The sequence below is a fragment of the Molothrus aeneus genome, chromosome 23 (assembly GCF_037042795.1).
Source record: "Molothrus aeneus isolate 106 chromosome 23, BPBGC_Maene_1.0, whole genome shotgun sequence".
Lineage (NCBI taxonomy): Eukaryota > Metazoa > Chordata > Aves > Passeriformes > Icteridae > Molothrus > Molothrus aeneus.
This window is the reverse complement of record NC_089668.1, coordinates 6153483-6178408: the sequence shown is the minus strand read 5'-3', so window position 1 is coordinate 6178408 and position 24926 is coordinate 6153483. Positions and strand designations below refer to the sequence as shown.

The following is a 24926-nucleotide window of genomic DNA, read 5'->3' as shown; positions in this document are numbered from 1 at the left end:
AAATCAGAGCTATCCCAGGTGACACCTGACCTACAGCATCACCCAGCATGGAACCAGCCATGGAGGGGACAAGGTCACAAGGACAGGAATATTTTGGGAAGATGGGAAGCCCCACACTGATCCTCTGGAGCACAACCCATTTCTGGGGGTGCTAATTCCAATTTCTTTCCAGAGTTTGTTCCCAGACAGATCCACCTTCCTCTGATCCAGAGGAATTCTTAAGATTCTTTGATTCCAAAGAATTTTTTGGATTTTTTTTTTTTTTGCAAGGGCAACCAGCTTCTTCCCAGGTTTGGAATCTGCTTCCTCCTCAGGACTAATTTATTGTGGCCATTTAACTGTCAGCCAAGACCTCCACAGCTGCATAAATAAAGGCAAAATCCTTCCAGTTCTATTAAAGTTCTGAACAAGGCACGATGGTAAATCTAAACTTGATCTCCAAGAATCATATTTATGACTACTCCAGCTAACCTAGAGCCAGCACTGGATTTATCACACATGCATGGAACACACATCATAAGTACACAGTCTGCTGAGAGAGGAGAACTGCTCTGAGAAGCAGAAGTTTCGTTAAACCCAGCAGATTCATGACACAACCAAAACCAAGTGAATTTTTGGAGGAAATATTAAATTATCTGCTACAGGTGCAACAAATAATCTCTTTGATTTGTTTATGAGGGAATGAACACTGCAGGAGGTTCAGATGGGCACTGCTTTATTATTTAATATTTGCTTTCTTTATTTTTAAGATTTATTTTATTGTGGGTCAGGCAGAAGCTCTTTGAGAAGCTTCAGCTGCACAAAGTCATGGATCTTCCCAAAATGATTCCTCCTGTGCTTTTGATAAGGCCACACTGATGGGAAATTTTCCAAGGTAAACTCACCAAATCCTCAGCTCAAAGCTGAGCACTGCTCCAGGGAATATTGGTTAAAAGGAGGAATTGTATTCCAAGCTCATTATTCCCAATTTAATGGGTATTTTAAAACATCCCCTTTAAAACCATTTAAATTGAAGATCAACTCTCCTTACCTACTTTATTCCACAAACCATTGCTGCTGTTACCAAGACCAGTGCAAGAAAATCCTCTTTTATAAACACTTGGGAATATTATCCCTAATTTTGAGCTGAGGGAATGTCTCAGGTTGGAAATGGGGCTGTGTGTCCTGTCCCCATGTGTCAGAGCTGGGCAGTTCTCTGCTGTTCTTGGGGCAGTTTTCTTGATCTCTCCCCCAGCCAATCCTTCCTGCAGGAGATCTCTGCTGTCCATGGCCACTGAGTGTCCCTGCAGGGCTGATCCAATTCCAGCATCCCATGGGGAGATGCTGCGCCCAGGGCAGGAGCCAAGCATTCCTACCTGGATCCAATGGGAGCCTGGCACAGCACAGCAGCCTTTGCCCAGGGCATTGCCAGAGGAGCAGCTTCTGCTGCCCTGCATGGCCAGAGGGAGCCCAGGCCCATCTCCAGCAGCCCTGGAGCTGCAGAGGAAAACTCCCCCCTTGTGCAGGATCCCTGCTCCAGCAGAGCCACAGCTGGCACTGCAGGAGGGCTGAGCCCCCATGGGATGGGGCTGTGCCACCCCCTGACCCACAGCGTGCCAGGGCCTGCTCTCACTCTGCCAGGGTTCGTTTGTACTCTTGCATTTGGATTTTTAATTTTCCCTGTTACAAAACGGTTATTCCTGCTCCCATATCTTTGCCTGAGAGCTTTTTAATTTCAAAATTATAATAATTCAGAGGGGGGTGGTTTGCATTTTCCATTTTGGGGGATACTCCTGCCTTCCTTAGCAGACACCTGGCTGTTCAAACCAAGTCAGGAACTCATTCCATGTCCTGCAGCTCTTCCAGGAACCCAAGAGGAGATGAAAAATCAGCATGGCTGGGCCAGAGCTCAGCAGAGCCAAAGCCTGGAGGGCTCCTGGGTGAAAATCAGCTTTTATTTTATTTTTATTTTTTCCCTAATAAAGAACTGTTATTCCTATTCCCATATCTTTGCCTGAGAACCCCTTAATTTCAAAACTCTAGTAATGCAGACAGAGGGGGTTTGCATTTTCCATTTCAGAGAAGGTTCCTGCCTTCCTCAGCAGACACCCGGCTGTTCAAACCAAGACAGGAAATGAGGAGCAAAGATGGAAACCTGTTCCCAGCTGAACCCTGCAGGACACACACTCCAGGAGGGCTGGACCTGAACTAAAGATTGTTCTCCCCCTAAATGATTGTGAGACCACAGAACTGCTGCCTGGGGGAAGCAGGGGTGCTGCAGGAGAGCAGAGCAGGGCCCTTACCCAGGTTGAGGCTGGAGGAGGATCCGTGTGAGGACAAGGAGGGAGGAGGAGTCTGCGAGTGCCCGGGGCCCTGGCTGGGCAGGGGCATCCCCACGGGCCCGGGGGAGGAGGAGAAGCCCAGGCCGTTGTAGAAGCTGTGCCCGATGGGGGTGAGGCTGCTCGAGGTCCTCTTGTACAGCTCGCTGCTGCCCGTCAGCGAGTCCCGGCGCGAGCCGCTGCCCGTGGTGGAGTTCGCCACTGCAGGAACGGGAAATGGAAACCGGGTGAAATGGGAACACTGGGGAAATGGGGAAACTGGGTAAAATGGGAACACTGGGGAAATGGGGGAAACAGGGGAAATGGGGAAAACGGGAAATGGGGGAAATGGGGAAATGTGGAAATGGGGGAAATGGGGAAAACGGGAAATGGGGAAACTGGGTAAAATGGGAACACTGTGGAAATGGGGGAAACGGGGGAAATGGGGAACACTGGGGAAATGGGGGAAACGGGGGAAATGGGGAAATGGGAACACTGGGGAAATGGGAAAATGGGGGAACACTGGGGAAATGGGGGAAATGGGGGAAACGGGGGAAATGGGAAAATGGGAACACTGGGGAAATGGGGAAATAGGGAAATGGGAAAATGGGGAAATGGGGAAAACGGGAAATGGGGAAATGGGGGGAAATGGGAAAAATGGGAACACTGGGGAAATGGGGGAAACGGGGGAACAGGGAAAATGGGGAAATGGGGAAAGGGGGAAAACAGGGGAAATGGGGGAATGGGAAAATGGGGAAAGGGGGAAATGGGAACATTGGGGAAACGGGGGAAATTTGAAAAATGGGGGAAACGGGAAATGGGAAAAATGGGGAAAACAGGGGAAATGGGGAAAATGGGGAAATGGGAAAACAGGGGAAATGGGAAAATGGGGAAAACAGGGGAAATGGGGAAAGGGGGAAATGGGAAAATGGGGAAAATGGGAACATTGGGGAAATAGGGGAATTTGGAAAAATGGGGGAAACAGGGGAAATGGGAAAATGGGGAAAACGGGAAATGGGGAAAGGGGGAAATGGGAAAATGGGGGAAACAGGGGAAATGGGAAAATGGGGAAAGGGGGAAAATGGGAACATTGGGGAAATGGGGGAAATTAGAAAAATGGGAAAACAGGGGAAATGGGGAAAATGGGGAAATGCGAAAAATGGGGAAAACAGGGGAAAATGGGGAAATGGGAAAATGGGGAAAACAGGGGAAATGGGGAAAATGGGCAAAATGGGAAAAATGGGGGAAATGGGATAAATGAGAAAAATGGGGAAAAGGTGGAAAACAGGAAAAATTGGGAAAATGGGAAATATGGGGAAAATGGGAAATATGGGGAAAATGGGAAAATTGGGCAAATGGGGGAAATGGGGAAAAAGGGAAAAATGCAGAAAATGGGGAAAATGTGTAAAATGGGGAAAATGGGAAAACAGGGGAAATGGGGGAAACAGGGGAAAATGGGGAAAATGTGGAAAATGCAGGAAATGGGGGAAATGGGGAAAATGAGAGATGCCACCAGCCCCAACACTGGAGAGCCACAGCTCCACTGCACTGGGCTGGTGCTTGGCAAAATGATCAAATATAGTCATTAAAACCAGTCAGAGTCATTAAAACCAGTTAAAATCATTAAAACCACACTGTTAATGAGAAAACAGCCAAACAAATTATCTGGGATCTTGTCTTTGCCTTCAGTGCCTTGGAGGATTTCCTGTGACAGAGCATAGGGAGAAACAGCTCCAAAAATCCCTGAGCAGAACGGTCAAAGGATAAAAATCTCCCTGAAGGAAGGGACCATGCTTTGGGGACACATTGAGACCTCTGGGGACACACCGAGACCTCTGGGGACACACTGAGACCTCTGGGGACACACTGAGACCTCTAGGGACACACCGAGACCTCTGGGGACACACTGAGACCTTTGGGGACAAACGGAGCATTGGGGATACTCTGAGCACTTTGGGGACATGAGCACTTGGGGACACACTGAGACCTTTGGGGACACAGTGACCACTTTGGGGACATGCTGAACACTTGGGGACTCACTGAGACCTCTGTGGACACGCTGAGACCTTTGGGGACACGCTGAGCACTTTGGGGACACGCTGAGCTCTTTGGGGACACGCTGAGACCTTTGGGGACACACTGAGCTCTTTGGGGACACACTGAGCACCTGGGGACACGCTGAGCTCTTTGGGGACACACTGAGCACCTGGGGACACGCTGAGCTCTTTGGGGACACACCAAGCTCTTTGGGGACACACTGAGCACTTTGGGGACACGCTGAGCTCTTTGGGGACACGCTGAGCACTTTGGGGACACACTGAGACCTTTGGGGACATGCTGAGCTCTTTGGGGACACGCTGAGCTCTTTGGGGACACGCTGAGCTCTTTGGGGACACGCTGAGCTCTTTGGGGACACACCAAGCTCTTTGGGGACACACCGAGCACTTTGGGGACACACCAAGCTCTTTGGGGACACACCGAGCACTTTGGGGACACGCTGAGCTCTTTGGGGACACACTGAGCACTTTGGGGACACGCTGAGCTCTTTGGGGACACGCTGAGCTCTTTGGGGACACGCTGAGCTCTTTGCTCTGCCCTTCAGGAGAAGGCGTGAGCTCCCCAGGGTCCCTGTCCCGCACTCCCGGGACGGGGCAGACCTGAACTCCCCCTGCTGTTTGCTCAGAGCTGAGCCCCAGCCCCAGGAGGTTTCCCCGTGCTGGCTCAGGAGCGAGCCCAGGCTGCTGCACACTCCCTGCAATCCCTGTGCTCACCTGCAGCAGAGGAGGAATCAGCTCCTGTCTGCCCCCAGCTCCATGGAGCTGGAAATCAGAATTCAATTTCACTCCTAACCCCCATGGTTTTTAAGAGCTGTCTCGATAGGCAAATACAAACTCTTTAAATGCACTGTCAACTTGCAGGGGGAAAAATCAATTCTGCATTAAAATCTTGTTTAATAAACAGTGAAATTGTTAACTGCAACAAACTGATCATTTTTGGTGAGTGCACACGGGCTCCAGAAGCAGCAGGATCAGAGTTTTATTCATTGATTGAGGGAAAACAAACTTTGTGAATCTTGGCACTGAGCAAACCACTCATGGAATTCAATTAGTTAAATAAAGTGAGGTGAGAGAAGCAAATGCTTTGTTTACCTGGAACCAAGATGGTTCCAATCTCAAGGCTGGGTTAAAGAGAAATATTTAGAATAACTTTTATTGCAAACTGTTCCTCTGTGAGGTAACAGCCCCTCCCTGAGCCTGCTCTGATGGAGCCAGGTCGGAACCTGCCCCTCACTCTGCTGAGAGCAGCAAAGTTCAGGACATAATTACTGCCCTGAGACTGAGCAGTAATTAAAACAATTGTTCCACTTCAAAAAAACCCACAAACCTGAGGGGAAAAAAACCCTAAAAAACCACAGACATCTCTGGATGGGTTTGATTCTGACAGGAACCTTGGTCTCCACCTACCCAACACCATCAAAGCATGGATGGGAGATGCCTACAACCACAGAGTGATTCTTTGGTGTGTGATGGGAACAATTCCCAGAATAAAGCACAGAAACCACCTCAGATCAGCTTTTTTAGAGGCATGGGGAGTTCCTCAGCCTTTACTCTGAGGTGAGAGGGGTTGATACACTCTGGAACCAATTCCTGTCAGCCAGTACTCCACATGCAGGGAAAAACACTTCCAAGTTAATTACTGCTACTGCAAATTATCACCTACTAAAAGCATTCTTGCCAAGAACTGCTGCAGATTTTAAAGCCTGAAGTGGTCCCTAAAGGAAACTTCCCAGTTAGGCCGGGATGGATGAGGAGGGCTCAGCTCAGAGCACAAACTCCTGAATTCAGGGGTTCTCCCTGTGCTCCTTTCCCCGGCTGTGGGAATCCTTAAAATCAGAGGGGTTTGGGAAAGCTGCAAAAGGCAGGCTCAGAGACAGCAGAGCTGTGATTGGAGCTGAGCAGCTGTCATAAGACTGGTCAGCAGAAAAGTTATATGAGAAGCAGAATGTAACAACAACTAGAACAACGGTCTGTGTATTAACACTTGTCTAGAATAATTCCCTAAGCTACAGAAAAGTTTATCCAGTGAGATATTGGGAATTTCTAAGCTTAATAATGGAGCTCTGTGCACTGTGTTTGAAGGCTCACAAGCAGGTATTGTATTTGAAATAAGCAAGCACTGTTTAACCAAAGGTACCTGTGCTTATAGTGATTGGATAGAACTACTGTCAATGTGCTTCTGCTTTGTGTGATTGGTCAAAATTTATCTTTAGTCAGATCTGTCCAGCCACCATGTCAGGATCAGCCCCTGAATATTGCCTCATATTTCCCCCCAACCTTTCCAAACACTCTGTAGGGGTTTCTTCCCTCTTTTGCTGCCCATCCAAAGCCTTACAGGCATTTTGATTACGTGGAGCTGCCTCCTTGACACCTCATATAATCAGTGTTCTGCATTCCTCCACGTCTTGCCTCCCCCTGTGCTGTTGTGGTCCCAGCTGGGGGGGCACTGTGGGCATTTCCAGATGCCCAGGGGGTCCTTGCCCATGCTCCCTTCCCACATCCATGTCCCAACTTTTAAAGTGAGCTGTAACATTGAGTTCTGTGGGGTGTGAGCTGCTGGCACCTTCCCACTGCCATAAGCATGTCATAAGGCTGATGCTGGGATATCAACAGCTCAAGAGGCTGTTCCCCAAGGGTCCTGTCCTGTTGGTGATTCCCACAATTCCCCCTTGGTTCAATGCAAAAGAAACTTCTGTAACTATGTTGTTTATTAAGCACCTTGTGTTTCACAGCTTTACTAGAGTGTATCTGCTTATTACTTGCTTAAAGCATCTTTTTGCTCACAATAAGCATTGCCATATTACAACACAGCAATTTTAATGCTGTGAAAGTCCAGTCAGTTCAAAGGGAGTAAGTCATGTCTGATAGCAATTACAAGTCATTCTTCAAAAATGTCTCACCAGTTCCAAAGTCTTAATTCAAAACCTTCCTCCATGTCTATATCTTCATCCACTATCTCTGTAAGATTTTGAGAACTCTCTGTGAATCCACTTCCCACCTCTCTCTCTTGCATAATAAAAATTTCCTTGATAGCTTTGTCCATCATTTGTCTCACACACCGAAGCATGCAGGATATCACTACCAGTACCACCACTAAAACACCCAACACACATAAACCTATTTATAAAGTTCCCTTAGATACAGTGCCAAGCTCCATTCTTGGAACAAATCATCCAACCTCCAGCCTCGGAGGAACCACAGGTGTTGCAGTGTGATTTCAGGGTTTACCTCAGAACCCCGGGTCCCTCCCCTGAGGATTCCCTCCCAGCTGTGTCAGTCACCTCTCCTCTCCCCTCCCAGCACTGTCTGTCACTCCTGGCATTCCAGAGGGCCTCGAGTGATTGGCAGATTCAAAGGATGCCCTCTACCCCTGGGGGGCATTGGGCCATCCAGGTGTCCTTTATCCTTTTGTCCCTCCCCTCCTGTCCCTGCTTGGTGCCTCCCTGCCCCTTCCCTGCCCCTCTCCCCGGGGTTAAAGGAGCAGCAGCCACGGGCTCAGGGAGTTTTGTTGGAGCTGGTGCTGCATTCAGAGGCCCGAGGGCCAGAATAAAGCTCTGGATCCAAACCCTCCATCAGAACCGACTCCTTTCCTTCACCATCCCCTTAAAGCTTCTCTGCCAGAGGGAAACCCCAGGAGCAGCCCCTGTTATGGGGGGAAGCTCCATCCCAGCACCACCAGAGCTCCTGCAGGCCTGGACTTGTCTGCACGTGCCAACTGCAGCACCCAGCCAGGCAAAAGTGTCTGTGGGTGAAACACCACACACCCAGGCAGGCAAAAGTGTCTGTGGGTGAAACACCACACACCCAGCTGGCCAAAAGTGTCTGTGGGGTGAAACACCACACACCCAGGCAGGCAAAAGTGTCTGTGGGGTGAAACACCACAGTGCTGCTGTTTGGGTCAGCAGCAAGAGCCAGACAAGCCAAGGCACGTCCCGTCCCCAATACTGGTGACACCAACACAGAGGTGTGCCCATCAGCCCTGTCCCACTGCTGCTGTGTCCCAGCCCTGGCTGGCAGTGCTGGCACAGCCACACTCCTCACCTGCGGTGCCGAAGCCGCCCAGGGCCGAGCCCAGCGTGGCTCCCAGGGAGCTGCTGCTGCCGAAGCCCAGCGAGGTGTTGGCGGGCTGGGCCGAGCCCTGCGAGAACAGCGAGCTGCTCTGCGAGTTGCTGCTCAGGGAGTTGCTGCCATAGAAGGAGCTGGAGGCCAGGTTGTTGGTGGGCTGCTGCTGGGGCTGGGGCTGCGGCTGCTGCGTGCCCAGGGGCCGGAAGGGGCCGTTGGTGGTCCCTGCCAGGCCCCCGGCTGCTCCGTTGGCCGACGCCGCGGCCGCCGCCACGGCTGTGGGACACAATCATGGGAGAAAAAAGGAAAAGTCACTGAGAAAATCCATTTTCATCACAGTTCTGTGTCACAGACATCTTTTATGAAAAATCTTTTCCTTAGGATTTTTCCTCCTGAGAAGCTGAGAGGCCTCAGGAACAAAATGTAAGCAATGGTTATCTGCTGCTGTGGAATGCAACAGGTGCATCTGGGATTGGGCTCATGTGGTTGTTTCTAATTCATGGCCAATCACAGTCAGCTGGCTCAGACAGAGAGTCCAAGCCACAAACCTTTGTTATCATTCCTTTGTATTCTATTCTTAGCCAGCCTTCTGATGAAATCCTTTCTTCTATTCTTTAATATAGTTTTAATATGATATATATCATAAAATAATAAATCAGCCTTCTGAAACATGGAGTCAGATCCTCGTCTCTTCCCTCAACCTGAGACCCCTGAGAGCACCAGCACAGTTCTGGAAGTTAAAACTTAGCAGGTCTCTTTGAATTGCTACAATTTTTTTCTTTCAGGACCAAACTCTGCATAAATCTCTGTTTATTGTACCTGAGCTGCTCACAGCCCCCAGACTCCAGCCATGCCCAGCTGTTCTTGCTGCTCTTGTGCTGTTGGAGCTGCACAGATCAAAACCAGGCATGGCTCTTTCTCCAAAGACCCAAGAGTCCAACCAGTACAGCCTCACACTTGCAAGGGCCAGTTAAGAAACCAGAGTTTTGAAATAATTGAAATGATCCTTCAGCACATGAAACATGAACCTCAGTGCCAAGAACATCGAACCCGAGGACTTTTGGTTTTCAGCCAGTTCCAAAGTTAAAGAAAAAGCAAAATAAACAAGAGCTATGAGAAAACAATTAAAAGGCCCATTTCATAATCTGAGCCCAATGCTGGCAGGGGCTGCTCACACCAACAGATTGAAAAATCCTTTTAAAAGCCTTGAACTCCCAAGGAACCCAAATAAATGACAAAGCAACTCATGGCAAAGGCCATTTTAGGTACGGTGCTGTCATAAAGCACAAATCCTGGGATGGCTTGGGTTGAAAAGGACCTCAAAAATCATCCTGTTCCAGCCCAGGGTCACCTCCCACTGTGCCAGGGTGCCCCAAACCCAGTGTCCAGCCTGGCCTTGGGCACTGCCAGGGCTCCAGGGGCAGCCCCAGCTGCTCTGGCAATTCCAGCCCAGCCCCTGCCCACCCTGCCAGGGAACAATTCCCAGTTCCCAAGATCCCATCCAGCCCTGCCCTCTGCCACTGGCAGCCATTCCCTGCCTCCTGTCCCTCCATCCTTGGCCCCAGTCCCTCTGCAGCTCTCCTGGAGCCCCTTCAGGCCCTGCAAGGGCTCTGAGCTCTCCCTGGAGACACTGGGAATTCTGAAGGCTCCAGCAGGTGTGAAATCTGGTGCCAGGGGACAAATTTAAATACCTGCCATGAAACTCATGGCATGATTTCATGATACCATGAAAATCATTCAGGTTCCTGCTGCTGCCCCTCTCCGTGGCTGCTCCGGAGGCTCAGCCCAAGTTGAGCACAGAGGATGTTTCTCAACAACAATCCCTGATGGATCTCAGTGAGGGCAAGTTTGTCATCACTGCCAGCGGAGCACGGAGGGGTGGGGACACTGGGGACACAGCAGGCACTGGGAGGGACCTGATGTCACCTCCCTGAACCACTGGGGGGGCAGGACTCACCTGTCTGAACCACTGGGGGGACAGGACTCACCTGTCTGACCCAGGGGGGGACAGGACTCACCTGTCTGAGCAGGGGGGCAGGACTCACCTGCCTGAGCAGATGGGGACAGGACTCACCTGCCTGACCCAGGGAGGGACAGGACTCACCTGCCTGACCCAGGGAGGGACAGGACTCACCTGCCTGACCCAGGGAGGGACAGGACTCACCTGCCTGACCCAGGGGGGGACAGGACCCACCTGCCTGAGCAGAGGGGGACAGGACTCACCTGTCTGAGCAGAGGGGGACAGGACTCACCTGCCTGACCCAGGGAGGGGCAGGACTCACCTGCCTGACCAGGGGGGGACAGGACTCACCTGCCTGACCCAGGGGGGGACAGGACTCACCTGTCTGAGCAGAGGGGGGCAGGACTCACCTGCCTGAGCAGGGGGGCAGGACTCACCTGCCTGAGCAGAGGGGGACAGGACTCACCTGCCTGGGCTGCAGAGGAGCTGATGATGACAGGGGCAGGGGCCACCAGGCGCACGGGAGCCCCCAGGCCGTTCCTGGCCCCGGCATTGACCACGAGGGCTCCTGTTTGGTCATAATAAGCAGCAGGAGCCAGCACTGGGTAACCTGCAGAGGCAAGCACAGGTGACAGGGCAGGTGACAAACACATCAGCCATGTCCAGGTGAGTGCAGTGCAAGAGGGTTTTTAAAGGAAAAGCTGAATGAAAAAAAAAAAAAAAAAGAAGCAAGAACAGCCCTGCTTTCCCCAAAAATGTCCACAATGTTGCACTAAGAATTTCAGGTAGAAAAGAGTTTTTGCCCCCTGATTCTTCTATATTACACTGTAACCAGTGCTAATTCAGCTAAAAAGGGGTTTCATTTCTGCTCCACCATATGTACAACATGTGCTGGGATTGCTCAGAGCTGGGGCTGCCTGGGTGCACCCACAGGGAACTTCCACTTCTGTATTTTGGAAGGTTGGTACCATAAAATATTCTTTAATGCAGGTAAATAAACTCTCATAAATGCTGGTGATACACACAGCAGCAGACTGACAGGATACAGTGATTTAGGGACCTCATTAGGGAATTTACTTTAAATGAAAACAATACAATTAAATGCAGTGACTCTCTAAGGTGGGGGGTCACTAAGAGAATGTTCCCTGGGAATATTTGCTTTGCAAATACAGGTACAAAGATATATCTATAATTGTATATATGTGTGCATTTGCTTTGCAAATACAGCCCAAATAACAGAGATTAAAGGAAATCTGCAGACTGCTGGAAATCTGCATAGTTCACTTTGTAACTCAATACTGCAACATTCTTCTTATAAATAAAATAAAAAAACCGAATTAACAGTGATGTGACAGTGCCAGCAAGGAGACCTGAAACCCAAAGAATCCTTTTTCCTTACATTTGTCCAGCAAGATATATCTGCACATTATTCTAATGAGCTCAGGTTTGTGCTTTGCCATCACAATAATATCCTGAATAACTGAATTTCAGCAGCACTTTACCCCAAAGCCTCAGGGATCAGAGTCAGAATTCCTACAGCAGCTCCTCCAATGAAGAGCTAGAAATGAGAACTAAACCCTGCTCCCTTTTATCCCTTTTCTTTCCCCGTTTTTAAGCCTCTTGGAAGAGCAATCATGGAAGGAAGCCCCTGTTAAGTCAAGCACCTGGCAGGGATGGAGAGCTGAGATGAATGAACGGGACTAAGAAACCTCTGAGGTTTAAAATACAGATCCCATAAGCTTGAAAGGTCCACAGAAAAATCTGGAGGTGATTTTCCACAGGAGCAATCAATTCCTGGAGTACAGTGCAGGCACAGGGAGATAACACTGCTGTCACCTGTGCCACAAGGTCACCCGTGAGCCCTCAGTGCTGCCAGCTGGGGACACACCCAACCCCAGAATGAACCCCCAACCCAACACAAGCAGGCAGTGCTGGTGCCAGGCCAAGGCAGCCCTGGCAGATGCCATTTCCCGGGCTCTCCTGGCCTGGCAGTGCTGGTACCTGGCATTCCTGCTGCCAGCCCCTGGCCGAAGGCGAGCGCGGAGTTGACGGCGGCGGCGGCCACCAGAGGATCCGTCTGCTGGCCCTGCTGGTTCTGGTTGGGAGTCAGGGGACGCTGGCTGGCTCCTCCACGGAGCACCTGCAGAGGACACAACAGCCACTGGGTTATTCTGGGTCCAGGACAGAGCCACTGTCACCAGGCAGGAGCAGGAGCAGCACCAGAGGCGAAACTTCTCTCCTTTGCTTTAATTCACTTTTCTTCACATTTGAAAAGGACCTGGAGGGGCTGGAGCAAGTCAAGGGAAGGGAACGGAGCTGGGAAGGGTCTGGAGCCCCAGGAGAGGCTGAGGGAGCTGGGCAGGGGCTCAGCCTGGAGCAAAGGAGGCTCAGGGGGCCCTTGTGGCTCTGCACAGCTCCTGCCAGGAGGGCACAGCCGGGAACAGGGACAGGAGCAGAGGGAACGGCCTCAGGCTGGGCCAGGGCAGGCTCAGGGTGGGCACCAGGGAAAATTCCTTCACTGAAGGGTGTTCAGGCTTTGGCTGCCCAGGGAGTGGTGGAGTCCCCATCCCTGAAGCATGCAAAACACACAGAGTGGTGCCTGCAACAGGGGTCAGTGCTGGGTCAATGCTTGGACTCAATGATCTTTAGAGGGCTTCTCCAACCTTTCTAATTCCCTGATCTCACCTTCAACACTCATCCTGTGCCACAAGTGTGTACCAGCCACCTGCCCACCCCAGCTAACGTTTGGTCCCTGTCACAGCCCCATTAAAAGCCCTCTGAGCAGAAACCTTACACAGCCCAGTTCAGGAGCTGGGGGCGGGTGACAGGAGGTGACCTGGGTGTCTCCAAGCCACCAGCCCCTGCAGAGGGCACAGACCCGGTGACACAAGACTTAAACCACAGGAAATCATGACCAGAGAGCCCACAGTGGGGTTTGCAGGGACGAGCTGCTGTGGTGGAGTCCCTCAGAAGGGACAATGGCAGAGTGGCCACCCTGCAATGCCCTGGGTCAGGCTTGGCTTGGCAGAGCCTCGCTCAGAGCTGGTGCAGGAACCTGCAAGCTCAGCTTATGAAAGGAGCCAGCCCCGTGTCCCCAGCACATCCTGCAGCAGAGGTGACATTGTGGGTGTCACCTGCTGGAGTTATTAACAGGAAACACTCACTGTGCACAGAGAGGCTGGGGAGGATGCCCAGGCTCAGTGACTGGGAGGTGCTCCCGAGCCTGCCAGAGCCTGCACAGGAAGCTACTGGAATGTTGGGGGACACAAGAGAGATGATGGACTCTGGACCTGGCTGACAGAAGAGATTTGATAACAGGATGCCTTGGCAAAAGCAAATGGAACTTTGAAAATTAGACCTGGATTGCAAGAGGATTCAATCAGATGGATTTACCAGAAAAAGAAAATCCCAGTAAACTCTGCAAGCAAGGGATGTTGTTGTATGCATAAGTTTGTGTGTGTGATTTTAACCTAATCACTGCAGTACACATTACCAGTCTCCCTAAAATAGTACCTAAGTGTTTGTATCCCATAATAAAATCAGATTCTGATCTCTGAATCAGTCTCCCTGGCTCTCTCCATCACTGACAGGAACCCTCCAGCCCAGGGAATCTCTGGGAGCCAAGAATTCCAGGGGGTGCAGACTGCAGCACTGGAATGCTGGTGGGTTTATTAACACACTATTAAGATGTCACAAGGGTGACAAATCAAGCGTCCACACTCAGTGCTCCAGGTTCCCAAAGCCTCTGCCTCAGCACTTTTAATGCAAACAATCCCTGCTGTATCCCCTCAGAGCAAGGTTTGCATTCCAAATCCCGCTCCTGACCCCACTCATGTCTGCTCCACGGCCATAAAAGTAATGAAACATCCCATAAAGGCCATTGGCACTGAGATATTTTATTTTAATAGCCTCTCAGCTCATGCCTGCTGCATCTGTAAAGGCCTTAGAACACCTCCTGACACTGGGTTTGGTTTTCAAAGGGTTTTCAGCTTCTGAGCTGAGAAATTCAGCTGCCAGTTGCTCCTTATTCTGCCATAACCAAGGATGAGACAGGAGAGCTGCTGAGGAGACTGAAGGCCAGCTCTGGCTCCTGGTGATTCCCCCTCACATACCAACAGCACCAGGGGTTTGCTGCTGCACAGCTCAGGCCCTTCCCAGCCTGACCCACTGGTGCTCCCCAAAGCTCTGACAATAATTCACCACCAGCCATGTTCATGTGCCTCTCTCCACGGGCATGATGGATAAATCAAATTACAAATGTACAGGTGGCTCCTGTTCCTTTGTCTTCAGGACAGGCCAAAGGGTTTTCTGTTCATTTAAAACTACCCAGAGCTGAGGTCACAATCAGTCATGGAGAACATGAAGTGTTTTGAATGGCTGCAGCTGTGTCAGGGGAGGCTGGGGTTGGGTTTTCCACAGAATCACCTGGACTGGAAAAGACCTTTGAGATCACAGAGTCCAACCTGTGAGCTGACACCACCCTGTCACCCAGACCATGGCACTGAGTGATGCCAAAGTGACACCCAGGCTCTCCTAAAACACCTCCAGGCACGGGGACTCCACTCCAGTGGGCAACCCCTTACACTGTCCCAACACCCCTCCTGGGAAGGAATTCTCCCTGATGCTGGTCCCCAGAGGGAATGGGAATGGGCACAGGAATGGGCATGGGAATGGGAATAGGAATGGGCATGGGAACGGGCATGGGCATGGGAGTGGGAATGGGAATGGAAAGGGGCACAGGAATAGAAATGGGAATGGGCATAAGAATGGAAAGGGGCACAGGAATGGGCATGGGAATGGGGGCATGGGAATAGGTATGGGAATGAAAATGCAAATGGGAATAGGAATGGGCATGGAAATGAGCATGGGAATGGGCACAGGAATGGGAATGGGAGTGGGCATGGGAATGGGCATGGGAATGGGAATGGAAAGGGGCACAGGAATGGGCAAGGGCATGGGCATGAGAATGGGGGCATGGGAATGGGCATGGACACGGGAATGGAATGGGCATGGGAATGGAATGGGCAGGGGAATGGAATGGGCAGAGAAATGGGCATGGGCAGAGGAATTGGCATGGGAATGGGCATGGACGTGGGCATGGAATGGACATGAGCATTGGAATGAGAATGGAATGGGCATGGACATGGACATGGGCATGGGCATGGGCATGGGCATGGACATGGAATGGGCAGGGGAATGGAATGGGCATGGGCATGGGAATGGGCAATGGGATTGGGAGTGGGTGTGTGGGAATGGGCATGGACATGGGAATGGAATGGAATGGGCAGGGGAATGGGCATGGGAATGGGCATGGGAATGGGAGTGGGTGTGTGGGAATGGGCACGGACATGGGAATGGAATGGGCATGGGAATGGAATGGGCATGGGCATGGGAATGGGCAATGGGATTGGGAGTGGGTGTGTGGGAATGGGAATGGGCAATGGGATTGGGAGTGGGTGTGTGGGAATGGGAATGGGCAATGGGATTGGGAGTGGGTGTGTGGGAATGGAATGGGCAATGGGATTGGGAGTGGGTGTGTGGGAATGGGCACGGACATGGGAATGGAATGGAATGGGCAGGGGAATGGGAATGGGCAATGGGATTGGGAGTGGGTGTGTGGGAATGGGCACGGACATGGGAATGGAATGGGATGGGCATGGGAATGGGCAATGGGATTGGGAGTGGGTGTGTGGGAATGGGCACGGACATGGGAATGGAATGGAATGGGCAGGGGAATGGGAATGGGCAATGGGATTGGGAGTGGGTGTGTGGGAATGGGCACGGACGGCCCAGAGGCTGCAGAGCCTGGACAGCGCTCCCAGGGATGCCCAGGCTGGGATTGCCGGGGGCCTGTGCAGGGCCAGGGGCTGCAATCCCCGACCCCTGGGGGTCATTCCCCAGCCAGAGCCCAGGTGTCCCTGGGCAGGAGGTGCCAGCCTTACCTGCTGCTGGCCCTGCTGCGTTTGCTGCGTGCTCTGCTGGCTGGCTGAGTTGGTGGCGGCGGCGGCGGCGGCCGCCTGCTGCTGGAAGAGGCTGGCAGGATAAACTCCCCAGGGAGTGACTCCATAGTACTGGTGAGGCACCACAGCTGGACCTGGAACACAGCAGGGCAAGGTGAGCTCCTGGGGGGGCAAGGGGCACCCCAAAATCACTGCTCATCGTGGCTGGTTTGATGGGATCTGCGTGAAACCCTCTGCAAACACAGAGGGATTTGGCATTTGGGGCACACATTTTATAAAGTTTCAAGTCAGACCTGGAATTTCATCAATGCACCAGGTCAAACTCTGCCAGCAGTGATTCCATGTTTTTACTGGTGTGCCCTGGTTTTACAGAGAAGGAACAAAGATCTCCAATCCCAACAGAGGAACCTTGTTTGAAGCACAGAGATAACTTCTCATCCCGGCTGACATTCACAGCTCACTGCCATCCACCTTCAGCTCCTCAACAAAGTACCAAACCCTCTTCACAGCTGGAGTGCATCAACCCTCAAGTATTAAAATGCTTTTTCCAGCCCTGCTTTGCATTTGCAAATCTCCCCTCAAAGAGGCTGCACCATCCTGTCCCTTCCCACACTCCCTCCTCAAACTTCACATCCCCTCCTCAAACTTAAGAGGCTTAAAAATAATAACAACAACCCTGGAGAGCAGCAGAAAAAGCCTCACTTTTGAAGATTCCTTGTGTTTATCAGGTCTCAGGACAGCACAGAAATTTGGAGACAGCAGAATGGCAGCCTCTCTCCTTAAATAATCCCAGTTAGAATAATGCTGAGGAAGCTCTCAGTACTGAAGGGAGGAGCCCTTCCCACCCAATAACATGGATGGGAATCCAATAATTTTTTAGTATGACTGTTTGATATCTTTAGGAAAGGTCAGCAGAAAAGCAGAAGTGTTCCCTTTGATTCCCAAATACATCCCCATTCCAAGGCTCCCTCCCCACAGCAGGAATAGCTCAGGCAGAGCCAGAGTCAGGTGTGACACTGGAATAAACAAATCTTTAGAGAACCTTGGTCATGCCTGGAGTAAAAACAGGATTTTTTCTTTTTGAAGAGAGAATCTCAGCACTTGGGTTCTGCCCAAGTGTGTGATTCCATGGAAAATGAGGGATGACACAAAAAGGGAAGTGAAAGCAGTGTTCAGTGTTAGCCTGGCCGTGACAACGGGGGAAAATCCTGCAAGTCCCTTTTCCTTTTGGTTTTTGTTCCTTTCTTCTTGATTTTTACAGTACCAGGCTCAGCTGAATCCTGCAGGATGTCAAGGAGCTGGATGAGCTCCTGCTCCCACATCCACACTTCAGAACATTCATTCCATGTGTTGTGCCAAATATTAAATTTGTGTTTCAAACATGTAAGAGTTACTCTCATTACATTATTCTGGTTTTAACTACTGTGCTTTCCCAGATTGAGGATTGAGGTGCTCAGCTCTGTGCACACCAGGGAGGTGCTGGCTAATTCCAGGCAGATGCTGAACACCTGGATTTTAATCTCACCCCAAGCCCATCCTTGCTGGATTTACAGAATCAGAGAGGCTGATCTGCCTCTCCTACTCAGATCTGGAGCAGCAACCACTCATTTCTTACCTTCCACCCTGGAAATTCATGAGCAATGCCAGCTAAAATGGAAAAAAAAACCTGCAGCAAATGAATCAGTGCCATGAAGGTGGTGCCTGTGGTGCCTCAGCAGGCACAGACAGGTAGGCAGGGAGTGATTTTAACCTGTTTATAATCACTGAATGCACATCAGACCCCAGCTCCCAGGGTTCTCCTGCACCCAACAGGGCAAGAGCTGCAACTGCTCCCTTTTAATGCAAGTCATTAACCTGCATTTGCCCTCGGGCTGCTGCAATCCCTTCATCTGGGCAAAAATCTGGGCATCTCTCTGGGATATATTAGTCTCAGCTCTAATTATCAACCAAGCACAGCCTAGATGGGCTTTTCTCCTAGGCAGAGGCTGCTGCCAAAGCCTTGGGTGTACAAAAGCAGAGGAGACTTTGAAGTTTGCAGCAGCTGGGTTTGAAAGGGCTGCGAGTCTGGCTCAGCTGCTCCGAGCACAGGAGAGAGGCTCATTATTGAACAGAGTTCTCAGTGAGGGCAAGTGTGGCATCACTGCCAGACCCAGCAGCACCCAGAGCTGCTCCCCCTCCAGGAGATCCTGCCCTCATCAGAGCTGGCCATTCTGGGAAAAGAAAAATTCCAGCACCTCTGGAGGTGAATATTGAATATTGCCCATGCTGTGTCCCACTGAGCCCCTGGACAGCCAGAGCTGCTCCTGGCAGGGAACAGCAGCAAATCCAGCTGGGAATGTGCTCAGAACATCACTGAGATGAGTGAGAGCACCCAGGGGTTGTGCTTCCATCTCAGCCTGCCCAGCCCAGCCTCTCCTGCAGGGCAGCCAGGCTGAGCAACAGTGACAGCAAATCCAGCTGTGACAGCAAATCCAGCTGTGACAGCAAATCCAGCTGTGACAGCAAATCCAGCTGTGACAGCAAATCCAGCTGCCCCTGGAGCTCAGAGAGGCTGCAGGCACAAACCCCAGGGGGCTGTGGGGTGATCCCCTGGAACTCCCAGGGATCTGTGGGGTGATCCCTTTGGAATCCCCAGTGGTTTGAGGGGTGATCCCTGTGGAATCCCCAGTGGTTTGAAGGGTGATCCCTGTGGAATTCCCAGGGATCTGTGGGGTGATCCCTTTGGAATTCCCAGTGGTTTGAGGGGTGATCCTTTGGAATCCCCAGTGGTTTGAGGGGTGATCCCTGTGGAATCCCCAGTGGTTTGAAGGGTGATCCCTGTGGAATGCCCACTGATCTGTGGGGTGATCCCTGTGGAATTCCCAGTGGTTTGAAGGGTGATCCCTGTGGAATGCCCACGGATCTGTGGGGTGATCCCCTGGAATTCCCAGCATGGCACCCCCAGGGTGCTGCTCCAGGGAGGGCAGTGAGCAGCTGAGCTCAGAGGGGCTGCCCCAGCCCTGCCCAGGCTGGCACTGTGAGGTACCCAGCACAAACCCAGCTGCAGGGGCTCCCAAATCCCAGCCCTGGCAGGGTGTGCCCACACCCACACCTGCTCCAGCTCAGCACCAAGGCCTGATCCTTCCACCCAGGCTGAAACCTGCTGTGGGAGCCTCAGCTCTTGCTGTGACCAGGTCACCCCACATTCACCACCTCCCCACAAAGAACAGGAACACTTTTCTACCTTGAACACCTCACCTCTGAGGGAATCATTTCCTACCCCCAAGTCTGAAAACCTCAGCCGTGGGAGCCTGTGCTTTTCCTGTATCCAGGTTATCCCAGCATTCATCCACCTCCCCACAAAGAACAGGAACACTTTTGTACCTGCAACACTCCACCCCAGAGGGAATAATTTCCAAACCAGCCTAAAAAAGGCAAGTTTTCAGTTTTCTGAGTGACATCTTTCTCAAATGATGGAAGGCAATTCAAAGGCAGCAGTATCTTCCCCACAGTTTAAAATCTAAATGAGGGGTTTTTTTAGGAAGTTCTTCCCTCTGCATTCAAATTTGTTCTTTAAAATGCTGCTATTGTTGGGAAGAGAAGAGCATTATCCTAGAGCTGCCAGTCTCACAATCATGACAAACCTGCCATAATGGCAGAACTTTAATTGACAGATTATCTCTGCCATCAAACACACACCAAAGTCTCCTCTCTGCTCTGAGAGGAACTGTGAGCAATAAACTCCAAATTCATTTCTTCCATCTCAGAAGCTCCTCCAAGTTCTCCCAATTTAACACTCCCAGGCACATCAGTGAGGCTTTTTGGCTTTGTATAAACATTTAAATTGTCTCCTGTTCCTCCAGTGCTGCTCTCAGTCATGACAGGGAAAAAAAGGGTTCTCAAACCTGCTCAGGCCCAGACAGGAAAGATGCTTTTCTGAAATAAACATCAGCATGAAGTTTATCTTGTCATTTCTAGGGTCCAAAGCCTGGTGAGAGGGTTAAAATAACTCCTATTTCCCAGTGTTATAACACTATAAATACACCCAGCACATCACACATTGTTTGGTTTCTTTCAAGAGTCATGAATTTAGAATTACTCAAGTAGAGGCCCTGATGCCAAGTTTGGGATGCTTTAGGTATCCCTGGGGTGTCATTTCCAGTTCAAATGTCTAAAACCTGAGTTAAGCACAGCCTAGATGGGGTTTTCTCCTGGTCAGAGGCTGCAAAAGCTCAGGCAGCTCAGCTTCAGTAGAGCTGAGAAAAGAAAAAAAACCACTTGCTATTTCCTGGAAACGTGGCCCAGTTCCATGTGCTCTTTCTATGAAACCAAGCTGCTGACCTGCTGCTCCTGTGCACTCTGCTGCTACCCAGAAAGGAGCTCTGGAGGCCCTGAGGTGATGCAGAGGCCAAGCAGGAGCCTCTCTGTACAGGAATCGTTCACAGATCTCCTGCTCTGCCTGGAACGGAGCCCTGCAGCTCCTCCTGACTGCACTCCCCTGTGGCACTGGCCAGCAGCAGCTCAGCTCATTCACTCCCTGCTCCATTCCCCAGCCCAGGAGGGTTCTCAGCAATGTCCTTGTGCCCCTGCCCTTGGCTCTGTCCCACGGAACACGGCGTCACCATCTGCCAAGGCCTGGTGCTGCCTCCACCCAATCTCCCCATGGCATTGCACAATCCCAGCATGGAACTCCCAGCAGCCCAGGCCAAAGCCCAGATTACAATCCAAACTCTTCCCACACATCTGCATGATCCACTAAAACCTCCATCCAAGCGGGCAGCAGCTGCTGAATTCCCATTTCAGAGCTGACCCCACAATGGCCTCAAAGCTGAAAGGCTCAGCAGGGGTTTGGGAAGAGCTGGAGCAAAGTTGTGTCCCAAACCACAGAGTGTCACATCCACACACAGCCCAGGCCTGTGCCTCTGATCTGGGGCAAGCCACCCAAAACCAGAGGACTGAAGTGAGTTTACAAGCTGTAAGTAGAGCATGGCAGCAGTGAGAGCCCCCACAAACACCCCACTCCAACCAGAGCAGTGCTCATGTGCAGCACAGAACACTCCCTCTGCCTCGTTCAAGGAAAGCCAGGCATGGTTAGAAAAATCCTCCTCTAAAAGCACATTCTTCCTTTAAAAATCCTCTCCTAAAATCATGTTCTTCCTTTAAAAACCCTCTCCTACAAGCACATTGTTCCTTTAAAAATCCTCTCCTAAAATCATGTTCTTCCTTTAAAAACCCTCTCCTACAAGCACATTCTTCCTTTAAAAATCCCTTCCCAGAAGCATGTTCTTCCTTTAAAAATCCTCTCCTAAAATCATGTTCCTCCTTTGAAAATCCTCTCCTAAAATCATGTTCTTCCTTTAAAAATCCTCTCCTAAAATCATGTTCTTCCTCTAAAAATCCTCTCCTAAAATCATATTCTTCCTTTGAAAATCCTCTCCTAAAATCATGTTCTTCCTTTAAAAATCCTCTCCTAAAATCATGTTCCTCCTTTGAAAATCCTCTCCTACAAGCACATTCCTGCTTTGTCCCCAGTGCTTGGGCAAGAGCTTTCTGGCACCCCCAGCACCAGTTCCATGCTCACCATGTCCCCCACAGTGCCTGACAAGCTGTGGCACGGAGCTGGCACCTCCAGAACCACCAGCTCTGGCTGTGACAGCTGGGAGGAATTTGGGAACTGATACATGAATGGCTGGAGGAAGATCCTGCAGAAAGAGCAGAGACTCCATCTTTGCTGCCATCTGGAAAAGGGCACGTTCCCAGTGTGAGCCCCAGCAGAAATGGATGTGTTCACCTCCTGGGAAGTGGAAATTCCCAGCAGAATTTCAGGGAAAAGTTCATTTGCAGAGTGCACCACAAGCTGAACAGAAAGGAGACACAACTTTCCTGGCAGGAAACACATCCTGCATCTTTCCAGCCTTCCAGAAATGTGTTTTCAGAGGTTCTCCCTGCTGGGTTAGTTTCAGAGGTTTCCCCTGCTACTGTCAGTCACCAAAACACCCCAAAAACAGAGCAATATTTGTGTCTGTTCCCTTCCCATTTGCTCTGGGAGCCTTGAACAAAAATTATCCCACTTCCTCTCCGGTTTTAACAACAAATTCTGGTTTTACTCACAGCCACACCATTCTAGCCATTGTCCCAGCCCAGGATGCTGATGTCTGCCTTGCAGAGCCCCAGCTGCAGAGCAGGGAGGGCTGGGAGTGCAGAGGGAGCTGGGAGCTCTCACCTAACGTGGCAGCTGCCGCCAGCCCGGCCGCGTACGGATCCGTCCCCGGAGGCGCCGCGCTGATGATGTAGGGGTTGGGAACGAAGGCAGCAGGAGCTAAACCTGCTGAAAACATTCCTGTCAGTGCAAACAAACTCAACAGGACTGCAGCCCCACCACAACCCCCCTGTGCTGCCTGGACAGCACCAAAGTCGGGCTGGTTTTGTGGTTTGAAGCTTTTTGAGGGTGGTTTTCTATAGGGAGTGACAACCAGTGAGTGTTGATGGGCAGAGGAGAGATCTGGCATAAAAAAAAACCCAATTCCAAGGACTCAGTGCTCCTTAAGAGGCAAAATCCTTTATATCCAACAGCTCAGGTGCTCCTGCAGGGCAGACAGACCCTGCTCAGGAGACTGGAGCTTGTTGCTACTCTGTATTTCCTACAGTGAGTAAATCAGGACCCAAACCACTCCATCCTGAGCTCCACACCCACCACAGCATCCCAGCATTCCAGCTGGTCAGTCTGGAAAGGGCTCAGAGAGGAAAAACAGTTTAATGATTAGAGAAAGCCCAGGTGGGCGGGAGAGGGGTGTGCAGGGGAGGTGAAGGTGAAGAGGAGGAAGTTAAAAAGCTGAATCATTTCCATCCCTGAACTGCACTGAGCACACAAGGGCACAGCACAGAGCCTGGAGAGCCCTAACACATTTATACTGGGGTTCTGGGCAGGAAAAACTACCACAAGTTGCTTAATGTGCTAAAAAAAATATTGCATTGTTTTCCTGGGTTTCTACACATGATTAAGTGCTTTATTCCCAATTAATAAATATATATAAATTTTTAAATTTTTTTGAATAATTTTGTTTGATATCAATCATGTGTTTGCATAAATTACATTTTTAACTCATAGGACCCCTGGCAGCACATCCAGCTGATATTCAATTGTGCATTTCTCCTCACTTCACTGTGCTGTCACTCTGATTTATGCTTCACTCAGAGACTTCCAAAGCCTGTCCTGACTGACAAGCACCCTCAGAAGGGTGAGTGTGTCAGTCCTGCCACACAGGGAACTCCTTTAAAAGGCTTCTCAAGTGTGCAAGAGACACCCAGAAGCAAAACTGATCAGGAGGAGGGCTGGGGGACAGGCTGGGGAGAGGCAGACTCACCTATGTGTGGCTGGTGGGCAGCAGCCAGGGCGTACTGCTGCTGCTGGGCTGCTGTCAGCTGCTGCACTGCCAGTGCATTGGGCCTCTGGAACAGCTGTGGGGAGAGCACAAACAGCCCTTAAAGTGGGTACAAATAACCCTTAAAGTTGGCACAAACAGCCCTGAAACCAAGCACAAACAGCCCTTAAAGTGGGTACAAATAACCCTTAAAGTGGGCACAAACAGCCCTGAAACCAGGCACAAATAGCCCTTAAAGTGGGCACAAATAACCCTTAAAGTGGGTACAAATAACCTTTAAAATGGGCACAAACAGCCCTGAAACCAAGCACAAACAGCCCTTAAAGTGGGCACAAATAACCCTTGAAGTGGGCACAAACAGCCCTGAAACCAAGCACAAACAGCCCTTAAAGTGGGTACAAATAACCTTTAAAATGGCCACAAACAGCCCTGAAAGTGGGTACAAACAGCCCTTAAAGTGGGTACAAATAACATTTAAAATGGGCACAAACAGCCCTGAAACCAAGCACAAACAGCCCTTAAAGTGGGTACAAATAACCTTTAAAATGGCCACAAACAGCCCTGAAAGTGGGTACAAACAGCCCTTAAAGTGGGTACAAATAACATTTAAAATGGGCACAAACAGCCCTGAAACCAGGCACAAACAGCCCTTAAAGTGGGCACAAATAACCCTTGAAGTGGGCACAAACAGCCCTTAAAGTGGGTACAAATAACCTTTAAAATGGGCACAAACAGCCCTGAAACCAAGCACAAACAGCCCTTAAAGTGGGTACAAATAACCCTTAAAGTGGGCACAAACAGCCCTGAAACCAGGCACAAATAGCCCTTAAAGTGGGCACAAATAACCCTTAAAGTGGGTACAAATAACCTTTAAAATGGGCACAAACAGCCCTGAAACCAAGCACAAACAGCCCTTAAAGTGGGCACAAATAACCCTTGAAGTGGGCACAAACAGCCCTGAAACCAAGCACAAACAGCCCTTAAAGTGGGTACAAATAACCTTTAAAATGGCCACAAACAGCCCTGAAAGTGGGTACAAACAGCCCTTAAAGTGGGTACAAATAACATTTAAAATGGGCACAAACAGCCCTGAAACCAAGCACAAACAGCCCTTAAAGTGGGTACAAATAACATTTTAAATGGGCACAAACAGCCCTGAAACCAGGCACAAACAGCCCTTAAAGTGGGTACAAATAACCTTTAAAATGGGCACAAACAGCCCATAAAGT

The 24926-nt window shown here is 50.5% G+C and overlaps 1 protein-coding gene and 1 non-coding gene across 7 annotated transcripts in view; both read right to left on the bottom strand.

The window, feature by feature from the left end:
- The window catches only part of PUM1 (pumilio RNA binding family member 1), a 96297-nt gene that overhangs the window by 22058 nt on the left and 49313 nt on the right, over positions 1-24926 (bottom strand). For 4 of the 6 annotated variants that reach the window (XM_066565027.1, XM_066565030.1, XM_066565029.1 and 1 more), the window contains exons 8-14: positions 23680-23773; positions 22539-22643; positions 16319-16470; positions 12378-12516; positions 10843-10986; positions 8396-8692; positions 2283-2519 (exon numbers count right to left, since the gene is read on the bottom strand). In XM_066565027.1, coding sequence (XP_066421124.1) covers positions 2283-2519; positions 8396-8692; positions 10843-10986; positions 12378-12516; positions 16319-16470; positions 22539-22643; positions 23680-23773 — 1168 coding nt within the window. The remainder of the gene's footprint in view (positions 1-2282; positions 2520-8395; positions 8693-10842; positions 10987-12377; positions 12517-16318; positions 16471-22538; positions 22644-23679; positions 23774-24926) is intronic. The other 2 variants (XM_066565028.1, XM_066565031.1) reach the window with 1 other exon arrangement.
- LOC136566077 (small nucleolar RNA SNORD103/SNORD85) lies at positions 18400-18484 on the bottom strand. The gene has a single exon (XR_010784984.1). It is a non-coding gene; the product is annotated as a small nucleolar RNA SNORD103/SNORD85 (small nucleolar RNA).